The sequence below is a fragment of the Hippocampus bargibanti genome, linkage group LG13, assembly GCF_051943395.1.
Source record: "Hippocampus bargibanti isolate YZ-2025 linkage group LG13, ASM5194339v1, whole genome shotgun sequence".
In the NCBI taxonomy this organism is placed as follows: Eukaryota; Metazoa; Chordata; class Actinopteri; order Syngnathiformes; family Syngnathidae; genus Hippocampus; species Hippocampus bargibanti.
Window position 1 is genome coordinate 1814960 of NC_142746.1, and position 20445 is coordinate 1835404.

At 42.9% G+C, this 20445-nt stretch overlaps 1 protein-coding gene across 1 annotated transcript in view; it reads left to right on the forward strand.

The window, feature by feature from the left end:
* The window catches only part of LOC148888919 (inactive phospholipase D5-like), a 22158-nt gene extending 2092 nt beyond the window's left edge, over nucleotides 1-20066 (forward strand). Inside the window, 9 exon segments of the mRNA XM_089012888.1 lie at nucleotides 10306-10442; nucleotides 11075-11261; nucleotides 15124-15232; nucleotides 16514-16641; nucleotides 16795-16992; nucleotides 17101-17239; nucleotides 17242-17471; nucleotides 18059-18149; nucleotides 18229-20066. Of these exon segments, the coding sequence (XP_088869014.1) occupies nucleotides 10306-10442; nucleotides 11075-11261; nucleotides 15124-15232; nucleotides 16514-16641; nucleotides 16795-16992; nucleotides 17101-17239; nucleotides 17242-17471; nucleotides 18059-18149; nucleotides 18229-18674 (1665 nt within the window). The 3' untranslated portion in view covers nucleotides 18675-20066.
* Nucleotides 20067-20445: the final 379 nt, after the last annotated feature.

Sequence of the window (20445 nt, forward strand, 5' to 3'; positions counted from 1 at the left end):
TTATGAATGCTTTATCTTACTTTATCTTATGGCTTCAGAGAGTTAGATTCAGAGAAGATGCTTTCTTGTTACTCATCCAGTTATGAATATGATTCAAATAGTTCTGAAGAGGAAAGCATACATGTTTGCAATCAATTAAAGAAGTCCTTCCGTATCAATTCTAGCCGTCTGGACTCCAATGTAGCGCCCAGAAAATGCACAAGATGGCGGACACGCGCCGTTGGAAATGGGCTGATTTGTCCGCTGGGAATTTGTGTCAATTTACACCTTCTTTATGCGTTTTCCCGCAATTGGTAGTCTTGGTGCGACACACAACGATTCGCCATCGCGTTATTTATGTAGTTTTACTTCTAATTTCACAATCAACACGTTAGATTTCAGGCGAAAAAAAAGTGCCCAAAATGCAGTGACGTGCGGTGAGGTTCATGGCTGGTGAGGCACTGATGTCATCACAGTCAGATTTCCAAACATATGAACTCTACAGAGTAGCTTATTCACCATTTGATTGGCAACAGTTAACGTGTTTTGTTTAAAATGTCATGTCAGCATTCTTCATATAGTGTATACAAACTGTAGCATAGAAAAAAAAAATATTAAAAACGTTATTATCGTGTTACCTTTACTTCTAAATGAAGTCCAAGTCTCTCTGTCTCAATGGAGATCACTGCCAGTGAAGAAAGTCGTCCTTGACCAGTCCTGTTCCGACTGTATGTTTTCAGTCTTTTGTGCTGAGAATGACCACACCACTGATGCTGTAGTAGCTGGAACAGTGAGCACAAACTGGAGCAACTTTGTCGCTTCAGGAATAGTTTCAATGAGATCCTTCTTGGCCAAAAAGCTGAGAAGCTGTTCAGGAGATATACATCCATCCCTCACCGTTTGTGAGCTGGTCTTCCTTTAATTATTATCTCCTGCTTCGATTGAAAGTCCAGTTTAGAAAATTCTTTCCATTTAGATATGTAATCCTCCATTCTGAAAATAAGGCCAAGCAACACGAAAAAATGACTGGATGGTTGCACTTAACTTGCTAACTGTTTACTGTAGCTTGCTGTCACTAATTCTATTATTCTGCAGCTGAGGAGCCGCAAACAGAATCTGTAATCACCAGCGCCCCCTGTCATGAGGCAGGAGAACTGTGTGCCTCACCTATGCACACAGTTTTGATCAAAATAAAATAAAATAAAATAAACACTGTAGTACAGTGTTTATAATGTACAGTGACTGTACATTATACACAGCAGCTAAACTGTAGAAATTTAGTTCATATACTAAAAGCTTTTGAACACTTTAATAGTGATATGCAGAGGGACACCAATGCGGTCCACTGCAGAGGAAGCCAGCACAGTTCGCATAGTGATTGCGCAATCCATGGTGAGGCTTAGCCGGCTGGTGCCTCACCGTTCGTCTCCACTTAGTATTTGAACGGTAAATGTGAATATTCAGCGATTTTGCAAAAAAATCCCAAAATTGTGAAGTTAAATGGAAAAGAGCGTTCAAGTACAAATCACTAAATAAATATAACTGCTTAATTTATTTCGTGATTTTATATTTCCATGAATACAGGTGAGGTGAGGCAAAACGTCAAATATAGCTATATGCGGTGGAATCTTTGTAAAATGCGCTCAGTAGAAGTCATTTGAAGTGATTTTACAAATTATGGACGCAACTTGTCCGGGGGTGTCGGTTGTCCTTTAAGTCTTATTGAGTAGAAAATTGCGTTTTATGGGGACCTGGGAACGGATTATATTAATTTTTAAGGATTTCTGATAGGAAATAAATATTTGAAAGACATACCGCCTTCCACATACTTTCTGGGAACCAATTCAGTTCATGAGCTGACATATCACTGTATTTTCAGTTCCCGAATAAATTTGTGAATGGCAGTGAATGAGTTAAAGGCTTTCTGATTCTGATTGTGAAATCAGTGATGCGACATTTATGGGCAACTCTTGGTGAAAGTGGTCTTTTTTGTCTCCTATACGCCATTTTAAGTGATCTGAACGTCAGTCATCCACGGTAACATCTCTTGTGGGCCTAACTGGCCGTCGCAAGTGCGACCGCTCCATTCGTGGCATCTATCTGCTCAAAGGGTCGTCATAGCGATGGTGAAGAGAGACGAGGGAAAGATCCTTTTGTCATCCTGCTCACGCACACACACACACACACACACACACACACACACACACACACACACACACACACACACACACACACACACACACACACACACACACACAGCCTTGATGCGAGCCAGCGGTGGACACATCCACATATTCCCCACACAGATGCTGTAGTTGGCAGAGCGAAGTGAGCGCCGCCCGAAACACCTGAAACGGTGTCCGTGGCAACCAGACGACCATCCCATAACGACATCACAAGCGATATGAAAGATATGAAAGATCAAAGTCGACTGGAGGCATATTCACAATATATTGAAGTGGTTCGTTAAGCACCAAACGCTTTGGATTAAATTTGCTCATTGTCTTGTTTTTAACATTCATAATAATAATAATAATAATAATAATAATAAATGTCATTTATAAGTGCCTTTCAAAACTCTCAAGGACATTAGTCCTGGTTTTGTTTGTTATTTTGGACCTTTTTGTTTTGATAACTTTGTTGTTTTTTATTTCCTTCCTGTTGCCATGTTTTCAGTCACGTTTTAATAATAATAATAATAATGAAATAATAATCATAATTAATAATAATAATAATAATAATAATAATAATAATAATAATAATAATAATAATAATAATAATAATAATAAATGTCATTTATAAGTGCCTTTCAAAACTCTCAAGGACATTAGTCATGGTGTTGTTTGTTATTTTGGACCTTTTTGTTCTGATAACTTTGTTATTTTTTATTTCCTTCCTGTTGCCATGTTTTCAGTCACGTTTTAATAATAATAATAATAATCATCCTCATCATCATCATCCATTTCATTTATAAGTGCCTCTTCAAAACTCTCAAGGACGCTTTACAGTCACAGGATCCGGTTTTCTGCGGGTGAGCAACACAAAAATTGTGTCCACTCCAGTGCCAGGGTTCTTGTCATTGTCACTCAAATTCCAGGACCCACAGAATATTGAGTTTTAAAACTACATAAACATTCAAGGCACCGTAAGAAACCTTACAATCTCTTGTTTCATAGGAAAAATAACATTTAATTGTTAATTGTTGTTAAAAGTTAAATGGGTCTGGAGTTATCTCAGCATCAAATGGGGGCAGATGTACAAAATACAAATCAATACAATACATATTGGTTTAAATCGCGCTTTAACAACAGCTCATGCGGTAACAAAGTGCTAACATGAAAAAAACCCAAATGCTGCCCCCTTGTGGAGGTCTGGCCAGCGCTTTATCGGCAAACTAATTGGGGAATGGCGCTCTACGCCATATTTTCAATTCTCGAATCAATTCGTGAATGGCATTGAAGGAGTTAATAGTCCGATGGGGCGTTTCATTGCTGCTGTTGCACCCGTGCGATTTAGTGAGCAGCTTCCAGCGGAACACCGACCGTTGCACTAATAGTCATGGGGGGCGGAGGTTCACAAATCAAATATATAGACACCACGACAAGAAAATTGCTTGTCTTGACATATTTCTGGATGCGGTTTCAACACACACAAACACACACACACACACACACACACACACACACACACACACACACACACACACACACACACGTTCCTGTTTTTATGAGGTCCGGATAACTCCATATAAAGGAGTGAGGACCAACATTGCTGATAAGTTTAGAGAAGAACTAGTGTTATATTTGAAGACTAAATGTCACCCCATTTCCCACTTCAACCTCTTTAAAAACAAAGCAATAAAAATTGGACTTGCAACTGAAATAACAGCAGGAGTGAGGTTTCTGAATAGGTATATTCAAAGTCCTCACCCCTGTAGTGAATTTGGTTAAAATATCGTTTTACTTTTTTTGTGGTATCAAAGCCAAAGTCAGCTTTATTATCAAATATGCTAATATGCATGACATACAGCACAGATGAAATTAATGTCCTCTCTGAACCAGTGTGCAAGGCACTAATAACGTGGCTAAAAAAAGACATACAATTGACAACAGACAATACATGTAATTTCTGAATGTAAAGTGAGGTAGTGTCATATGTAAAGTGAGGTAGTGACGTATGTAAAGTGAGGTAGTGACGTATGTAAAGTGAGGTAGTGACGTAATCTAAAGTGACGTAATGTAGTAACGCAAAAACAAACAACAAGAAAGGGTTGAAGTGGTTGAAGTGAGGTCTTGCAGAAAAAATGAGAAAGAACAAAAAAATAGAGTTCAGGATAATAGTACAGCGTGTAGTGTGTCTTCAGAGTTCGGTGAGTGTGGCAGTGGGAAGGGGCAGGGTTGACAGGGCTGGGAGGGAGTTGAGTCTCCAGACTGCCTGGTGGCAGAAAATGTCCTTGAGCCTGCTGGTCTTGGCTCGGTTCAGGGTTGGTCTTGGCCCCGTTTACAGTTGAGAGGATCGATCGGCGATCGATTGATTTTGTTTGGAGAGAGTTCATTCTGGTCGTGGGCCAACGATTTCTGATTGAGAGAGTGGCTGAAAGTCAAAGATGGAGTACAAAATACAGTGACACCTCAGATCACGAACTTTTCGCCTTACGAACATTAAATTTGCGAGAATATAATCTTGGCATACAAACTAGTTTTCGGAAAACACACGGAGCGCTACAACGGCTGGCGGACTAGTTTTTGGCGGAAGGACACCAAACCACACGACCGAACAGCGCCATTGTGGCTGCCGGACTACATTTCCACACCCATTTTCTTTGAGTGCAGACATGGTAACTACATCAATGACCAGCACAAAGGTAAATAACACGACTTCATTATACAGTACAGTTTATTTCTTTAATTACAATAGCACTTATTAAACATAAAATAAGGTATATTTTGTTCTTATGGCTTATTTCGTACAAAATTACGTTTTAAGGGGACCGGGGAACGGATTATGCTCATTTTAATGGTTTCCTATGGGGAAGTAATGTTTGGAAGACACACTTTCCACCTTAGACACACTTTCTGGGAACCAATTACGTTCATAAGTTGAGTTATCACTGTATTCCAAAGTCATCATATCATATAGGTCAGCCTCGAAGCGGGAGTTGCCGATTCCCGACTTTTACACGGATGCGCTAAACCGTGTCACGTCAGAAAAGGATGACCGTTTGATCACATTAGACAGAGGTGGAAAACGGGCCGCCGTCCAGATGCTAACTCAAGTTCATCGTAAACACCGTCACGGCGTCCGACTCGTCGGACCGTCCAACGTCTCCATAAACACGCCGTATGGCCACTTCCACTTGTGAAATAGTCGCCAGCGTTGCTTGAGGAAAGCCAGAAGGCTCCGAAGGCCTCTTTTTGACGGTTCGAGAACGACACGGTGAGATAACCTCTGCCGAAGTCGCCTGACGGATTCTTGTTAGAGCTTCTTGTCTTTTCGGCTTTTCCCTTCAGGGGTCGCCACAGCGAATCAGTGTCCTCCATTTTCAGTGATACCTAAGCTTATGAACTTAATTGGTTCCAGGAAAGTGTGTCTAAGGTGAAAAGTGTGTCTTCAAAACATTAATTTCCCATAAGAAACCATTAAAATGAGAATAATCCGTTCCCAGGTCCACGATAAAACAGAATAATTTTCTACTAAATAAGCCTTAAAACTACACAAAATATACCTTATTTTATGTGGATCCCACGGTACGCACACGGAGTACACCGCTTTTTCGATTCCATTTTAATCCAGCTAGCTATTTTCTGTCTATTACCTATCTGGCTAGCTCCCTTGCTATTTAGCTCGCAATCTATCTATCTAGCTAGCTAGTTATCTATTAGCTAGCTAGTTAGCTATGAATCTACAGTAAAGTCTCGTTATATCGATATCGGATATATCGATAGTCCCGGTTATATCGATATTTTTTCGGACTCCCTTGAATATCGATATAACGAGACTTTACTGTATTTGAGTTCTTCCGGGTTGAGTTAAGGCCGGCGCGTGTGGCTCCCGCTGCTCACCCACAGAAAAACTGATCCTGTGACTGTAAAGTGACCTTGAGAGTTTTGAAAGGCGCTTAGAAATGAAATGGATAATTATTATAATAAATGTGCCATTGTATCGTAATTAAAGAAATAAACTGTACTCTATAATCAAGTCGTTTTATTGACATTTGTGATGGTGGTTGATGTAGTTGCCTCCGAGTGAAGTTGCCATGCTTTCTCGGTGATAATACCCTCACTCATACTGTCCCCTGCTAGCTGCTTTTAGTTCATCCAAATCAACAGAAGTTTTTCAACCTCTTCCATTGCCTGAGACCGTTGCTTAGACAACACAGAAACACCGTTAGCCACACGTAGCAATGGTCGATTTAGCATACTGGTAGTGGGATGCTAAATCACACAAACGCACAACTTGTTTGTGTTTTTTGACGATCTCCTTCTTCTGCTGGACCATAATTTTCTTTAATGTCTTTTTAGGCTTAACACTAGACTGTGGTGGAGTCTTTTTTGGTCCCAAAATAGCAAAAGTACTCCACACAATAACAAACCACGTCTGCACTCAAACACAGGGGGAGTGGAAGAGTAGTCCGCCAGCCACCGTGGCGCTGTTCGACTGTGTGGTTTAGTGTTCTTCCGCCGAAAATTAGTCCGCCAGCCACCGTGGCGCTACGTGTGGTTTGGTTCATTTGCCGAAAACTAGTTCGTATGCCAAGATTATATTGTCACAAATTTAATGTTCGTCAGGCGAAACGTTCGTAAGCTTAGGTATCACTGTCACCCAGTTTTGTGCATCCTCTTCTCTCACACCAGCTACCTTCATGTCCTCCTCTTAGGTCTGACTTTGGGTCTCCTGCCTAGCAGTTCAAGATTCAGCATCCTTCTCCCAATATAATCACTCTCTCTCCTCTGGACATGTCCAAACCATCTCAGTCTGACTTTCTCTCCAAAACCTCAAATATGAGTTGTCCCTCTGATATACCGGTAACATCCGAGTTCCGACTGGCGCGAGTTACGACCACCCGTACTTATGACCATGAATGCCAGACCCTTTCTTTTTTTTTTTTTTTTTTCTACGCCAATGCGTACTACAATTTTGGCCAGCTAACATGTCACACACTCGCACAGCAATCTAAGGCGTGACTACACTCAATACAACAGTTACACAGTGCAGATAAAGTCTCGGCAACATCTCCTGTAGTACTGTACACTGCTTATTTCCTTTGGCATCTGCCTGAGTCCGAGCCTGTGTCTCAGGCGACCTCTCCTGAAGGGAGAGTAATTTTTCAACAGCGCGCATGCGTGGGAAGTTGTACGTATTTGGGTCAGCAGAACGCGTAAGTATAACATTTATAAATGAACTGTACAGTGAACAGTTTCGTATATATTACAGGTACAGGTATATCGTAATAAAAATCGATAATACGTAATATAAAATTATAAAAAAATGACACTAAAAGTTATCAAATGTATAAATAAAGTGTAAACAGTTTGGTATCTAATAGTATTCAATAGAAAATGTTACTTAAAGGACAACCAACGTCTCCGGACAAGTTGTGTCCATAATTTGTAAAATGGCTTCAAATGACTTCTACTGAGCGTATTTTACAAACATTCCACCGCATATAGCTATATTTTATGTTTTAAGACTCGCGCTGAATATTCCGGAAGTCTTGTTTTTGAGTTGGTGACGAGTCCGTACGTGATGTCACTGAAGGAACGCCCCTGACCGAAAAAAAAAAGGACACATTGAAGCAGTCTTTCCATCACGTCAATGCATTTTGCTGTGCTTGTTTGGTCTGAAAACGTCATGTTGCACCAAAAAGAGCCAGAAGAGGGCGACCAAGCTCCATATAAGGAATTTATCAGCCTGTGGAAACGGGCTGATTAATTCCTCACAGGGAGTTTGGTCGCCATTTTCTGCCTCTTTTCTGTGACGCTACATTGCAGTCCAGATGCCTCAAAATGACACGCAAGGACTTCTTTGATCAATTGCAAACATGTGTGCTTTCCTCTTCAGAACTATTTGCATCATATTCATAACTGGATGTGTAACAAGAAAGCATATTCTCCGAATTGTTTTGATTCTCCAGCAATGCAAGACGTCTTGGCGTGACGTCACGAACTGGGGGCGGGACTTTCTGAAAATGCCTAATTCGCAGCTCAATTTTTTGCAGATTTTGGACACTTTAAGTCATTTTTATTGGTTGTTTTGCATTTGAATAAAAATATCATACTGCGTTTTTTGGGTATTTTAGATGCTATAAAATGTGTTTCTGATGTCAGTTAAGAAACAAAAAAGTGACGTCGTTTGTCCTTGAAAAACAACAGATTGACATCTTATACTATCCTGTCGTACCAAACTCGCGTCGGCCATTTTGAATAGATTTCGACTTTGACTTACGACCGTTTAATTGGAACGGTACCCGGTCGTAACTCGGATGTTACATGTACTCCTTCCTGATCCTATCCAACCTGGTCACTCCCAAAGAAAACCTCAACATCTTCATCTCTGCTACCTTCAGCTTTGCTTCCTGTCTTTTCTTCGGATTCTACAGTCAAATTCAAAAAAAATAAAACCGTTGGGAAATGGAGCCGCTTCAGAAGCTGCCGCGTCAACATGGCCTCTGGCAGCAGCCAGGAAGTTATTTTGCACTGCACTTTATTTTCCCTTGGTGTTCAAAACTAGGCCACAGGCCAAAAAACAACGTCAACATCAGTATGCTAGCTGAGCAGGTGACCGACCATCACGTCGCTGCTCAAAATGTACTGTGTCGGTCTACTTTTCTTTGCATGTCAATCATCTGAGTGTCCGCTCAGCCTTTCGACAACAGAGTACAATCATACCTCAGCTTACGAACGCTTTAGCTTACGAACTTTTTGCCTTACGAACATTAAATTCGCGAGAATATTATCTTGGAATACAAACTAGTTTTCGGCAAACGAACCAAACCACAAGGAGCTAGTTTTCATCACCTCTTTCCTTTAGTGCAGACGTGGCAGTTATTGAGTGGAGTACTTTTGCTATTATGGGAGCGAAAAAGACCCCACCACAGGCTAGTTTTCAGCCGAAGAGGGCACAAAAGAAAATGACGGTTGAGCAGAAGAAGATCATCCAAAAACACCAACAAGGTGTGCATTTGTCTGACTTAGCGTCCCATTACCAGTATGCTAAGTTGACCATCGCTACGTGTGACTAATGGTGTTTCTGTGTTGTCTAAGCAACGGTCGCAGGTAATAGAAGAGGTTGAAAAACTTCTGTTCATTTGGATGAACGAAAAGCAGCTAGCGGGGTACAGTGTGAGTGAGGGTATTACCCCCAAGAAAGCACAGCAACTTCACTCGGATATCATCAAGAGGCAAACTGGAAGTTTGTCATTGATTTGACAACTACATCACAAAGGTCAATAAAATGACTTTATTATACAATTTTATTATACAGTACAGTTTATTTATTTAATTACAACACAATATCACATTTATTATACATAAAATATCTAGTTTTAGGCTTATTTTAGGCTTATTTAGTAGAAATTTTTGTTTTTTTAGGGGACCTGGGAACAGATTATTCTCATTTTAATGGCTTCTTATGGGAAATCAATGTTTGGAAGTTAAACTTGTCACCTTACACACTTTCTGGGAACCAATTAAGTTCCTAAACTGAGATATCACTGTATTGCAGACACGTACATGCACACACATTTCATTTTCTGGGCTGGCGACTCAGCAACGAGTGTCTCAAGTGCCCCCCAAGCTAATCACGGATGTGTCGAAGATATCAGGATTGCCGTTGCAATCAAATACAACCGCCACCCTTCAGGAATGGGAAAAAATGTCATTCGCTGTACCAAGAAAATATAAAAATGGCTGCTCTGGAGCTTTGATTTGCTTAAATTGCTCGCGGGAGAGAAGGGAATATTGGAGGTGCGACGAGGGCATTGGTTAAGACGCAAAACAAAGACTAGCGCTTGATGAAACGTGACTCAAATGCATCAACAAGCCATTAGCTAGATGGCTATCTATTAGCTAGCTAGCTTTCTGACTATCTGGCTAGCTATCCAGCTAGCTATCTATTAGCTAGCTGGCTAGCTTTCTATCTATTTGAGTTATTCTCGGTTGAGTGAACGCTGGCGTGTGTGGCTGCCGCTGCTCACCCACATAAAAACTTATCCTGTGACTGGAAAGTGACCTTGAGAGTTTTGAAAGGCGCTTACAAATGAAATGTATTATTAGCATTATTACGAATATGTCTCATCAGTATGTGTTTTGTGTGTCCTCGGCAAAGTCTCAGCAGAAGTGCATCGTGGTCTTTGCCCTTCTGTGCTGCTTCGCCGTGCTGGTGGCGCTCATCTTCTCGGCCGTGGATATTTGGGGAGAGGACGAGGACGGCATCACGGAGGACAACTGCAGCCGGGATTGCAGGTGGGAGGCGGACACGGTTTTGATTTTGGGAGAGTGATAAGAGTCGGCCCAGAAGATTTCCAACAGAATTAGTAAGGACGCTAACGTCGTGCTGCTTTTACTTGAACTTTGCTCCAAAAATCTGGCGTTTCACCACCAGATGCATCTGGCATTTGGTGGTGGACGCATCTGGCGAGTAGGAGGGTTACTTTTGCTCTCTGGGCTGCCATGTAAAAAGGAGTCCCAAATCTCCCGTGTTGCTTTCAGCAACTCATGAACTGCGCCATCTTTGACTGAAACATCTTTGACTGCGCCGTCTTTGACTGCTCCGTCTTTGACTGCACCGTCTTTGACTGCGCCGTCTTTGACTGCGCCGTCTTTGACTGCGCCGTCTTTGACTGCGCCGTCTTTGACTGCACCGTCTTTGACTGCTCCGTCTTTGACTGCACCGTCTTTGACTGCGCCGTCTTTGACTGCGCCGTCTTTGACTGCGCCGTCTTTGACTGCACCGTCTTTGACTGCGCCGTCTTTGACTGCACCGTCTTTGACTGTCCATGGGCCTGTCAAAGACGGAGACGTTGAGCGCAGGGATCTGGGCCACGCTTTGTGCTGTCTTTTGGTGGGTCAGAACAATCTACGATTCCCTTCCTCAGGGTTGTGGTGGTGGAGAACATTCCGGAAGACGTCTCCTTCGCCAACGGCACCGTGTCGCGCCTCCCTCTCTCGACTGGGCTTTTCGGTCTTCTGGATCGGGCCGTCCGCGTGGTGGAAATTGTTTCCCCGCGGTGGATCCTCAACTCCTCCGAAGAGGAGTCCAGTTTCCAGCCTGCGGCTAAACGGGTACAAATGCCAAATCCTTTGCATTGACTTTTGGACTTTCCGACGGAATTCTTGTAGCAACTTCCTCGCCTACGCATGCTCCAGGTCACCATGTCTCACAGAGACCGATGTACTTCTTGGTCTGATGCTGGTCTCCAAGACCAAAGTCTCAAAAAGGTTGGGGGGTAGAAGTTGGGAATTCTACGCCCCAACGTTGTGGGGATGTCCCCTGACTTCAACCGTCATGTTCTACCGGAGACAAATTCCTTGTGTTCTACATACAGTGATACCTACGCTTACGAACGCTTTAGCTTATGAACTTTTAGCCTTACGAACATTAAATTCACGAGTATATAATCTTGGTATACGAGCTAGTTTTCGGCAAATGAACCAAACCACATGGAGCGCCACGGTGGCTAGCGGACTCGTTTGACACACCCCTTTGCTTGAGTGCATACATGGTTTGTTATTGAGTGGAGTACTTTTCCTATTATGTGAGCAAAAAGACCCCACCACAAGCTAGTATTAGGCAGAAGAAGAGATGAAGGAAAATTACGGTCGAGCATAAGGAGATCATGGAGAAACACGAACGAGGTGTGCGTTTGTGTGACTTAGCGTCCCAGTACCAGTACGCTAAGTTGCTACATGTGGCTACGAGTGTTTTTGTGTTGTCTTAGCAATGGTCTCAGGCAATAGAAGAGGTTGAAAAACTTCTGTTGATTTGGATGAATGAAAAGCAGCTAGCGGGGGACATTGTGACTGAGGGTATTATCGCCGAGAAAGCACGGCAACTTCACTCGGATATAATCAAGAGGAAACTACATCAACGACCATCACAAAGGTCAATAAAACGACTTTATTATACTGTACAGTTTATTTCTTTCATTACAATACAATAGCATGCTTATTATACATAAAATAAGGTATATTTTACGTCATTTTAAGGCTTATTTCGTAGAAAATTATTTTATGGGCACCTGGGAACGGATTATTCTCATTTTAATGGTTTCTTATTGAAAATAAACGTTTGGCAGACAAACTTTTCACCTTACACATACTTTCTGGGAACCAATTAAGTTCATAAGCCGAGATATCACTGTACTGTCAATAAATAGCTTGTCAGAGGGCTGCAGAAGTTGTGCGTCTGTCGTGAATGTCTGCGTCCCCTTCCAGCAGTAAAAGACTGTGTTCGAGCCTTTGTTCACAGTGTCCGACCGAATATCTCAACACAAATGTGCCCTTTATTTCGGCTTTGACCAAGCGTTCCCGACTCGGCTTGAAAGCGCATCCAAGAAAAACTGTTCATTACAAGGTAATGGCTCCTCCTAGGAGGCTTCGGCGCAAGTAAAGCAAACGGCCTTTTAGCCTGGAGCACCGCAGCTGTGTGATTGGGTGTGTGTTTTCTCCGCGGAGGCACACGTCGGCAACCATTTTGCTGATTAATGAGCCGCATTAACTCACTGTTAGGGCTGCAAAATTCCTGAACTGTGCAGAGGCTAAGCAAGCGAGATAGCGACAATCTGGAGCGTTTTTGCGATCAAAAGTCAGCAAAGTCCTGATGATTGGATGTCTCCGAGGTTTATTCTGAGCAATTATTCTGCATTCCAATCAGAAAACACTCGGAAAACAATTGTCAATGGGAAATCTTTTTGACATAAATAATAAGAATAATAATAATAGTACATTTCATTTATAAGTGCCTTACAAATTTCAAATGCAAATTTCCCCATTATGGAACGAATAAAGGTTTTCTGATTCTGATTTTGAAAAACCCTCAAGGTCACTTTCCAGTCACAGGATAAGTTTTGCAATGGCTGAGCTGCGGCAGCCACACGCGCCATAATTCACTCAACATAGATTGCAAGCCAGCTAGCGAGCTAATAGATAGCTAATAATAATAATAATAATATAAAATAATAATAATAATAATAATAATAATAATACATTGAATCTATAAGTAACTTTTAAAACTCTCAAAGTCACTTTCAAGTCAAGGGATAAGTTAGCTATCTAGCTATATAGCTAATAGACGGCTAACAATAAATAATAATAATAATAATAATTAGAAGAAGAAGAAGAAGAAGAAGAAGAAGAAGAAGAAGAAGAAGAAGAAGAAGAAGACATTTAATCATTTAATCTATAATCATAATCAGAATCAGAATCAGAATCATCTTTATTGCCAAGTATGTAGAACACACAAGGAATTTGTTTCCGGTAGAACACGCTGCACTAGTATCGTTGTCAAAAAAAAACAAAAAAACAAAAAAAAAAAATGCTAAGTGGCACTATACAGTTCCATTTTGGCTACTGTTGAAAGAGCACCGTTTAAAACTCTCAAGGTCACTTTACGGTCAAGGGATAAGTTAGATAGCCAGCTAGGTAGCTATATAGCGAATAGATAGCTAATAAATAAAAAAAGGGGCTATAAGCTACAAAGTACATGCCCATTTCAAACTGAAAATTATCATAACCATAATGGTGGTTTATGATGATCTTATACAGTAAATTCGCTGAAGTAGCCATTCGGGGAATGTACCTAAATCATTTGGTTGTCTTTCTGCTTTTAGTTACATTTTTGTATTTCTGTGCCCCGTGAGCTTGAGGTCCTGTAAATGTGAAAGAGTGAAGTCCATCCATGATCATCTTGGGCACTAACTGCATATACAGTTTGGGCCACATCAGTGGGAAGTTTAAAGGAGAACCGACACCATTTTTTTGTTTCTTAACTGACATCAGAAAAACGTTTTATAGCATCTAAAATACCCAAAACACGCAGGCTGATATTTTTAGTCAAATGCAAAACACCAATAAAAATGAGTTAAAGTGTCCCAAAACTACTTCAAAATGACCTCAGAGATGCCGAGTTTCAGAAGGTCCCGCTCCCTTGTTCGTGACGTCACGCCAGGACGTCTTGCCTTGCTTGAGAATCAGAACAATGGCTTCGGATTCGGAGAAGATGCTTTCTTGTTACTCATGCAGTTATGAATATGATTCAAATAGTTCTGAAGAGGAAAGCATAAATGTTTGAAATCGCTTAAAGAAGTCTTTTCATATCAATTCGAGCCGTCAGAACTCCAATGTAGCGTCCCAGAAAATGCATCCAGATGGCGCCCAAGCTCCGTTGGAAATGGGCTGATTGACAATCCTGTTGGACCCTCCGCACCCTGCCCACCACCTTTTCCAGCTACTCCCCTCAGGCAGGCGCTACCGATCAATGCGCACCAAATCCAGCAGACATTTAAACAGCTTCTTCCCCCAAGCCATTAACTCTTTGAACTCTTCAACAGTAGCCAAAATGGAACTGTATAGTGCCACTTAGCAGTTTTTTTGACGACGATACTAGTGCAGCGTGTTCTACCGGAAACAAATTCCTTGTGTGTTCTACATACTTGGCAATAAAGATGATTCTGAGATGATTCTGATTCTGATTCTGATTTGTCTGCTAAGAATTTGTGTCCACTAGTATGAAATAGTAGTCTTGGTGCAACACACAACTATTCACCATCGCGTTATTTATGTTTTCCTTCTAATTTTGCCATCAACACGGATCAACACGAATTTTTCAGAGCAAACAAAGTACCCCAAATGCATTGTGTGTCGCTTTCTCGGTCAGGGGCGTTCCAGACCTGACATCGCGTCAGGCATCGTCATCAACTCAAAAACAAGACTTCCTGAATATTCAGCGCGGGTCTTAAAACGTGAAATATAGCTATATGCGGTGGAATCTTGGTAAAATCCACTCTGTAGAAGTCATTTGAAGTGATTTTACAACTTATGGACACAACTTGTCCAGAGGTGTCGGTTGTACTTTAAGAGTTCCATTTGATTTCCATTTACAAAGACGAATCACATGTGAGGGGGTCTGTCGCATTCTGCCACACAGGGTAGACTTCTGCTGTCCAGGCTGCAGGCACTGAAGTCCCGGAAAATCCAGCTCAGGGTCGCAAGCGGGATGGTGGACTCGGCGGAGCTCAAGACGCTCGCCGCACACGGTCAGCGTTTACATTTTTGCAGGGATGGACACTTTCGGTAGGTTGAATCGTTCCTGGACTACTTGCGGTGGTTCACGCACTCGTCTACAGACGTTATGGGGACGTGAAGAATCCGTGTTGTTAGTGTAGACCAGGGGTGGGCAAACTTTTTGACTCGCGGGCCACAATGGGTTCTAAAATTTGACAGAGGGGCTGGGGCAGGAGCATTTGGAGGGAGTGTTTGGGCCGGATATACTAAAGCATTAAATGTAGTGTGTGCAAACCTCATAGCACAGTAAGCACACTACACATTCAAAACATATTATTACACAACAAAATACTGAAGCTCAATAATATCTACTTGTGTTAAACTCCGCAAAATCATAGATGCATTGTCCTGACCGCGCGCTCTACAAACTCGCCACGGACGCTCTCAAACAGTACACGCGTATTGTTGCCAAGCACACAAACATAGGCTGTATAAATATCCTACCTGCAGCTGAAATTTGCATACTCTCCCCGACAGCCAATCAAAAGTCTGCTTTTGATTCTGGACTTTCCCGAGCGTTATAAGATCGTGCATTTGCATAGCCTTTTCCAAAGTGGATGCACAGAACATCAGCTCCAGAAGAAAGATTCAAAAGAAGCTAACAAAATTTATGACGCTACAAAACGCAAACGTACATTATCCCGTGACTGTAAAGTGTACTTGAGAGTTTTGAAAGGCGCTTAGTGGCTTGTAGCAGGCAACGCAGCGCAAAAATTGGATTGTGCACCTTAATGAACAGTGTATGGACAAACGAGGGATATTTACTGTAAATTAAGCAAGGGAACATTTGTGGTAGTTACATCCTTAATTAAAAAAATCCGTTATACTTTGCAACAATGTTTTTTAGTGATTAGTTGTCTTATTGTGTTTACAGTTGTGAAAAATGGGTCAGGCAACTTTATGGCCGGGCAGGCAACTTTTCAAAATTGTCTGCCCTAGTGACTTTTTGTCATGAGTTTCAGACTGTTTTTACTATAATTTTGGACAAGTTTGGCGGGCCGTATTAAAAAGCCTCACGGGCCGTATGTGGCCCGCGGGCCATAGTTTGCCCATGCCTGGTGTACACTGTAGAGGTACGCTTCATTTTGAGAAGTGGTTTGGCCGATTTACGCATGGGACTCAGTTCACTCGTGTTCGGAATTATGCGTAGTCTAAAAGCAAGGTCTCTTTCGTAGAGAGGCTCTTGGTACTTCCGCGCAGGGGCCTGGGGCATTTACTGGATGCCTTCTCTGACTTCCTTCGTACGTTCGCAGGCGCGGATGTTCACTACGTCAACATGACGGCGCTGACCAAAGGTCGCCTTCACTCGAACTTCTGGGTGGTGGACAGGAGACACATATACGTCGGTAGCGGCGGCATGGACTGGAGATCCTTTGCCACAGTACTTGATACGCTTTCCGCCGTGCATAAACATTTTGATCTTGGTTGAAAAACATGATTAGGCCCCACGTGATGATGAGGAAAAATGGTTTCTTGCACGTTATTTGGTTCCGCAAGGCCACTAGCGCGCATGGTGTGTGATTATACTCACCAGAGGAAGGAGCTTGGCGTGTTGGTGTACAACTGCAGCTGTCTGGCTCTGGACCTCCACAGGGTGTTCAACATCTACTGGGGGCTCCAGTACAAGGACTTCATCCCCTCCTTCTGGTCCAAACGCCTCTTTGCTTTCTTCAACAAGAACTCGCCACTGGAGCTCACCCTGAACGGCACCAAGGCCCGAGCATACGTGTCCGTAAGTGATGAAAAGGGAGGGCGTGATGACGTTGTCCTTTCTCGTAACTGCTCGGGATCGATTTCGGCACCAAAGTTGGTTTCCGGGTGTCCATGTGGTTTTCTATAGACCTCCCCGGATGTTTTCATCCCCAAAGACCGAAGCAGTGACCTGGAAGCCATTTCTTGGGTGATCAAGGACGCCCGTCGCTTTGTGTACATCTCCGTCACAGACTACTTGCCTCTACTCAACAGTGGCGCTTACAGGTCGATCATGACACCCCCTACCTCCATGATCTTTCGCAAACTGACGCCATTGTGTCAACGCTACCAAGGTACTGGTCTCGGATTGACGGCTTGCTCCGGGAAGCTCTGATCCTAAGGAGGGTGCACGTCCGTCTGCTGATAAGCTGCTGGGAAAACACCCACCCGCTGACGTTCAACTTTGTCTGGTCCCTGAGGAGTCTGTGCATGGAGCAAGCCGACTGCTCACTCGAAGCTGTAAGTTTCAACTCGGACCGCGGTGGAAAAGTGATGGAGAATAAGAAGTTATGATATTTAAAAGTTTCATGCTGTTATATGCTTAGTCAACATGTGTGACTTGAATAAACAATTGAAGCACAGACAACCTGGGGTCAATCAGAGGTCATCAGACACAGCTTGTTAAACTGTCATCTTCATCGAGGAGATCTGGCCTAGGACAGAATTTAGGACTTGGGAAACTCCTTTGTTACAGGAGCAATTTACGACTTGAAACTCGTTCACTGGAAGAGCTCATTAGCCAGGTTACAAATTTATCAGTTCATGGAAAAGACAATGTTTTATAGCTTACAGCTGTTCGTGCTTAGAAATCAAGAGGTGTGACATTCTAGATAACTATGTTTTACTAATGTATAACTTTAATTTGCATATACTCTCAATAAATAGCTTGGGAGAGGGCTGCAGAATTCAGACGTCTGTCATGAAAGGCTACGTCTCCTGCCGGCAGTAAAAGACAATCTTTCTGGGTCCGAGCCTTCGTTCACAGTGTCCGATCGAACATCTCTGACAAAAGTCCACCTTGTAACGCGCCTTGGTTTACCACGCAGAAGTTCTTTGACCCCAGAGTGCAGAGGGACGGCGGTCTCCGGGGGATCAACCACAACAGGTTCATGGTGACGGACAGAGCTGTATATTTCGGTAAACCCGACATCCCAGTGTGTCCGTTAAACGGCCGGTGAATTGGCAGGACATCAAAGTGGTTGTTTTCTGCCAACAGGCAATCTGGACTGGGTGGGCAACGAGTTCACCCACAACGCAGGTGTCGGCCTGGTCATCGGTCAACCCGAGGGCGTAGACGGCGGGGAGAACTCCACCGTGGTGGATCAGCTCCGGACCGCCTTTGAGAGGGACTGGTTTTCCAGCTACGGGCGCTCCCTTCGGGCCAACAAAATCCCCGTCTGCAGCAAGCGGCAGATGGACCAAGCGGGACCGGCCAAAGGCGGTCAGCTCAATGGCGGGCCACCGCCCATCGGGACCCGCCGGCACGTAAGCATCTCGGCACCCGCGAGAAACGATCCCCAAGAGAATGACGATGGCCGGGGGGGAGACGATGGCCAATGGAACCCAGAAACTTACTCGCTAGTTACAGGCGAGGATCAAAAGGATTCTGCCGGACTACCCGGAGGAAGCCAGCGATCAGTCAGGGGGATCTCGAACAGATGACTGTAAGCGGCGGAGACCCGAAGCAGGTCTCCCGCCGGAATCACGGCCCCAGAGCACATAACAAATGAATGACTAGTTTTCAAGTTTGAAGTCAAAAATAATAAATGTTTTTATGGTTCACATGGGACAATTTGAACATTTAGTTGGGATTGCGAAAATCCCAAACAAAATTTGAATTTGCGAGCTAGCTCGATAGACGAACAAGGCACTTCATATGCTTGATTTGCTTTCGCGGGCCGAATAAATGTGGCAGGCTCGATTTGGCCCCCGGGCCATGACTTTAACACCTGTTCTTTAAAAGTTTAAAACAGAGGTGTCAAACATATGGCCCGCGGGCTAGAACTGGCCCTCAAGGAGGTTTGATCAGGCTCGCAGGATAATTTAAAAGTGGAAAAAATGCACAAACGACTGGGGATTCATATTTTAATTGGGTGCAATTTAAGGATTGTCCACTAGGGGGCAGATTGGTGCTGTTTCGATCAACAAAGAAAAAAACTGCAGTTTTTTTTTTTTCAACCGCGGTTTCAACACCCTCATTAGCCAAAATGTCAGACTCATCACAGCGAAAAATATGACTGCTTGCAAGGACAACTGAGAAGAGACAAGTTTGACGAATTACTGGCGGGTCTGAAGAAACAGCAGTCAACTTTCTCCCATAGCCGAGAAGTCAGTGTAGTGCATCGATGAAAAGATTTTGTCAGCCGTCATCTGTACTTCTTTGAAGGTGTCGGACGTTTCGCTTCTTATCCAAGAGGCTTCGTCAGCGAACTAAACATTTCAGTGTAGTGCAGTAAAAGCCAGCTATTTAATTGCTAGCGAAATAGCATTAGCATCAAAGCTGTATTCTGACGGCGACTTTGTGAAACGATGCATGTTGAAGGCAGCTGAACTCCCAACAAGCGACATGCTTTATCTAATATTAGCCTGACGAGGAATACCATTGCAGAATACACTAAAGCTAATGAAATACATGATATTTTGGTTATTTATAGCATGTATGGTATAATTTTAATGGTCCAGCCCACTTGACATCTACCAATGCCAGATGTGGCCAACCATGTGAAATGAGTTTGACACCCCTGGTTTAAAGCATATTGGCTAATTGGCCATTAATTCATCCAAACTTTATTTGCCAAGTGTTGCCAAGTACTCGTCTTTCTCTTGCAAAACCGAGTGATTGTCTAGAAGCAACGTGGTGGATGACTCATTGAGCAAATATTCAACAGGACGCTCGGTACAGATCAATACGAATTATCGTCGGTAACAGGAAGTGACTGCTGACTCTGTACTTCAATCTCCAGGACGTGACGCTCCATTAATGGACTGATGTGGAGGACCTTAACGAAGATGACTGGGGATTTTTTTTTTTTTGGTCTGATCCAATTTAAAACTGGATTTCACCCTTTTTTTAGGGGCATGTTGACGTTGTCTACATAAAGTGATACCTCATCTTACGAATGCTTTAGCTCACGAACTTTTGGCCTTACGAACATTAAATTCACGAGAATATAATATTGGCAGACAAACTAGTTTTCGGCAGACAAACCAAACCACACCGCGCCACGGTGGCTGGCAGACTAGTTTTCATGTCCCCTTTTCTTTGAGTGCAGACGTGGTTTCTTAGTACTTTTACTATTATGGGACCGAAAAAGACCCTACCACCGGCTAGTGTTAAAAGTCAAAAGTCAAAGTCAGCTTTATTGTCAAAGATGCTAATATGCATAACATACAGCACAGATGAAATTACTGTCCTCTCGGACCACGCATGCAA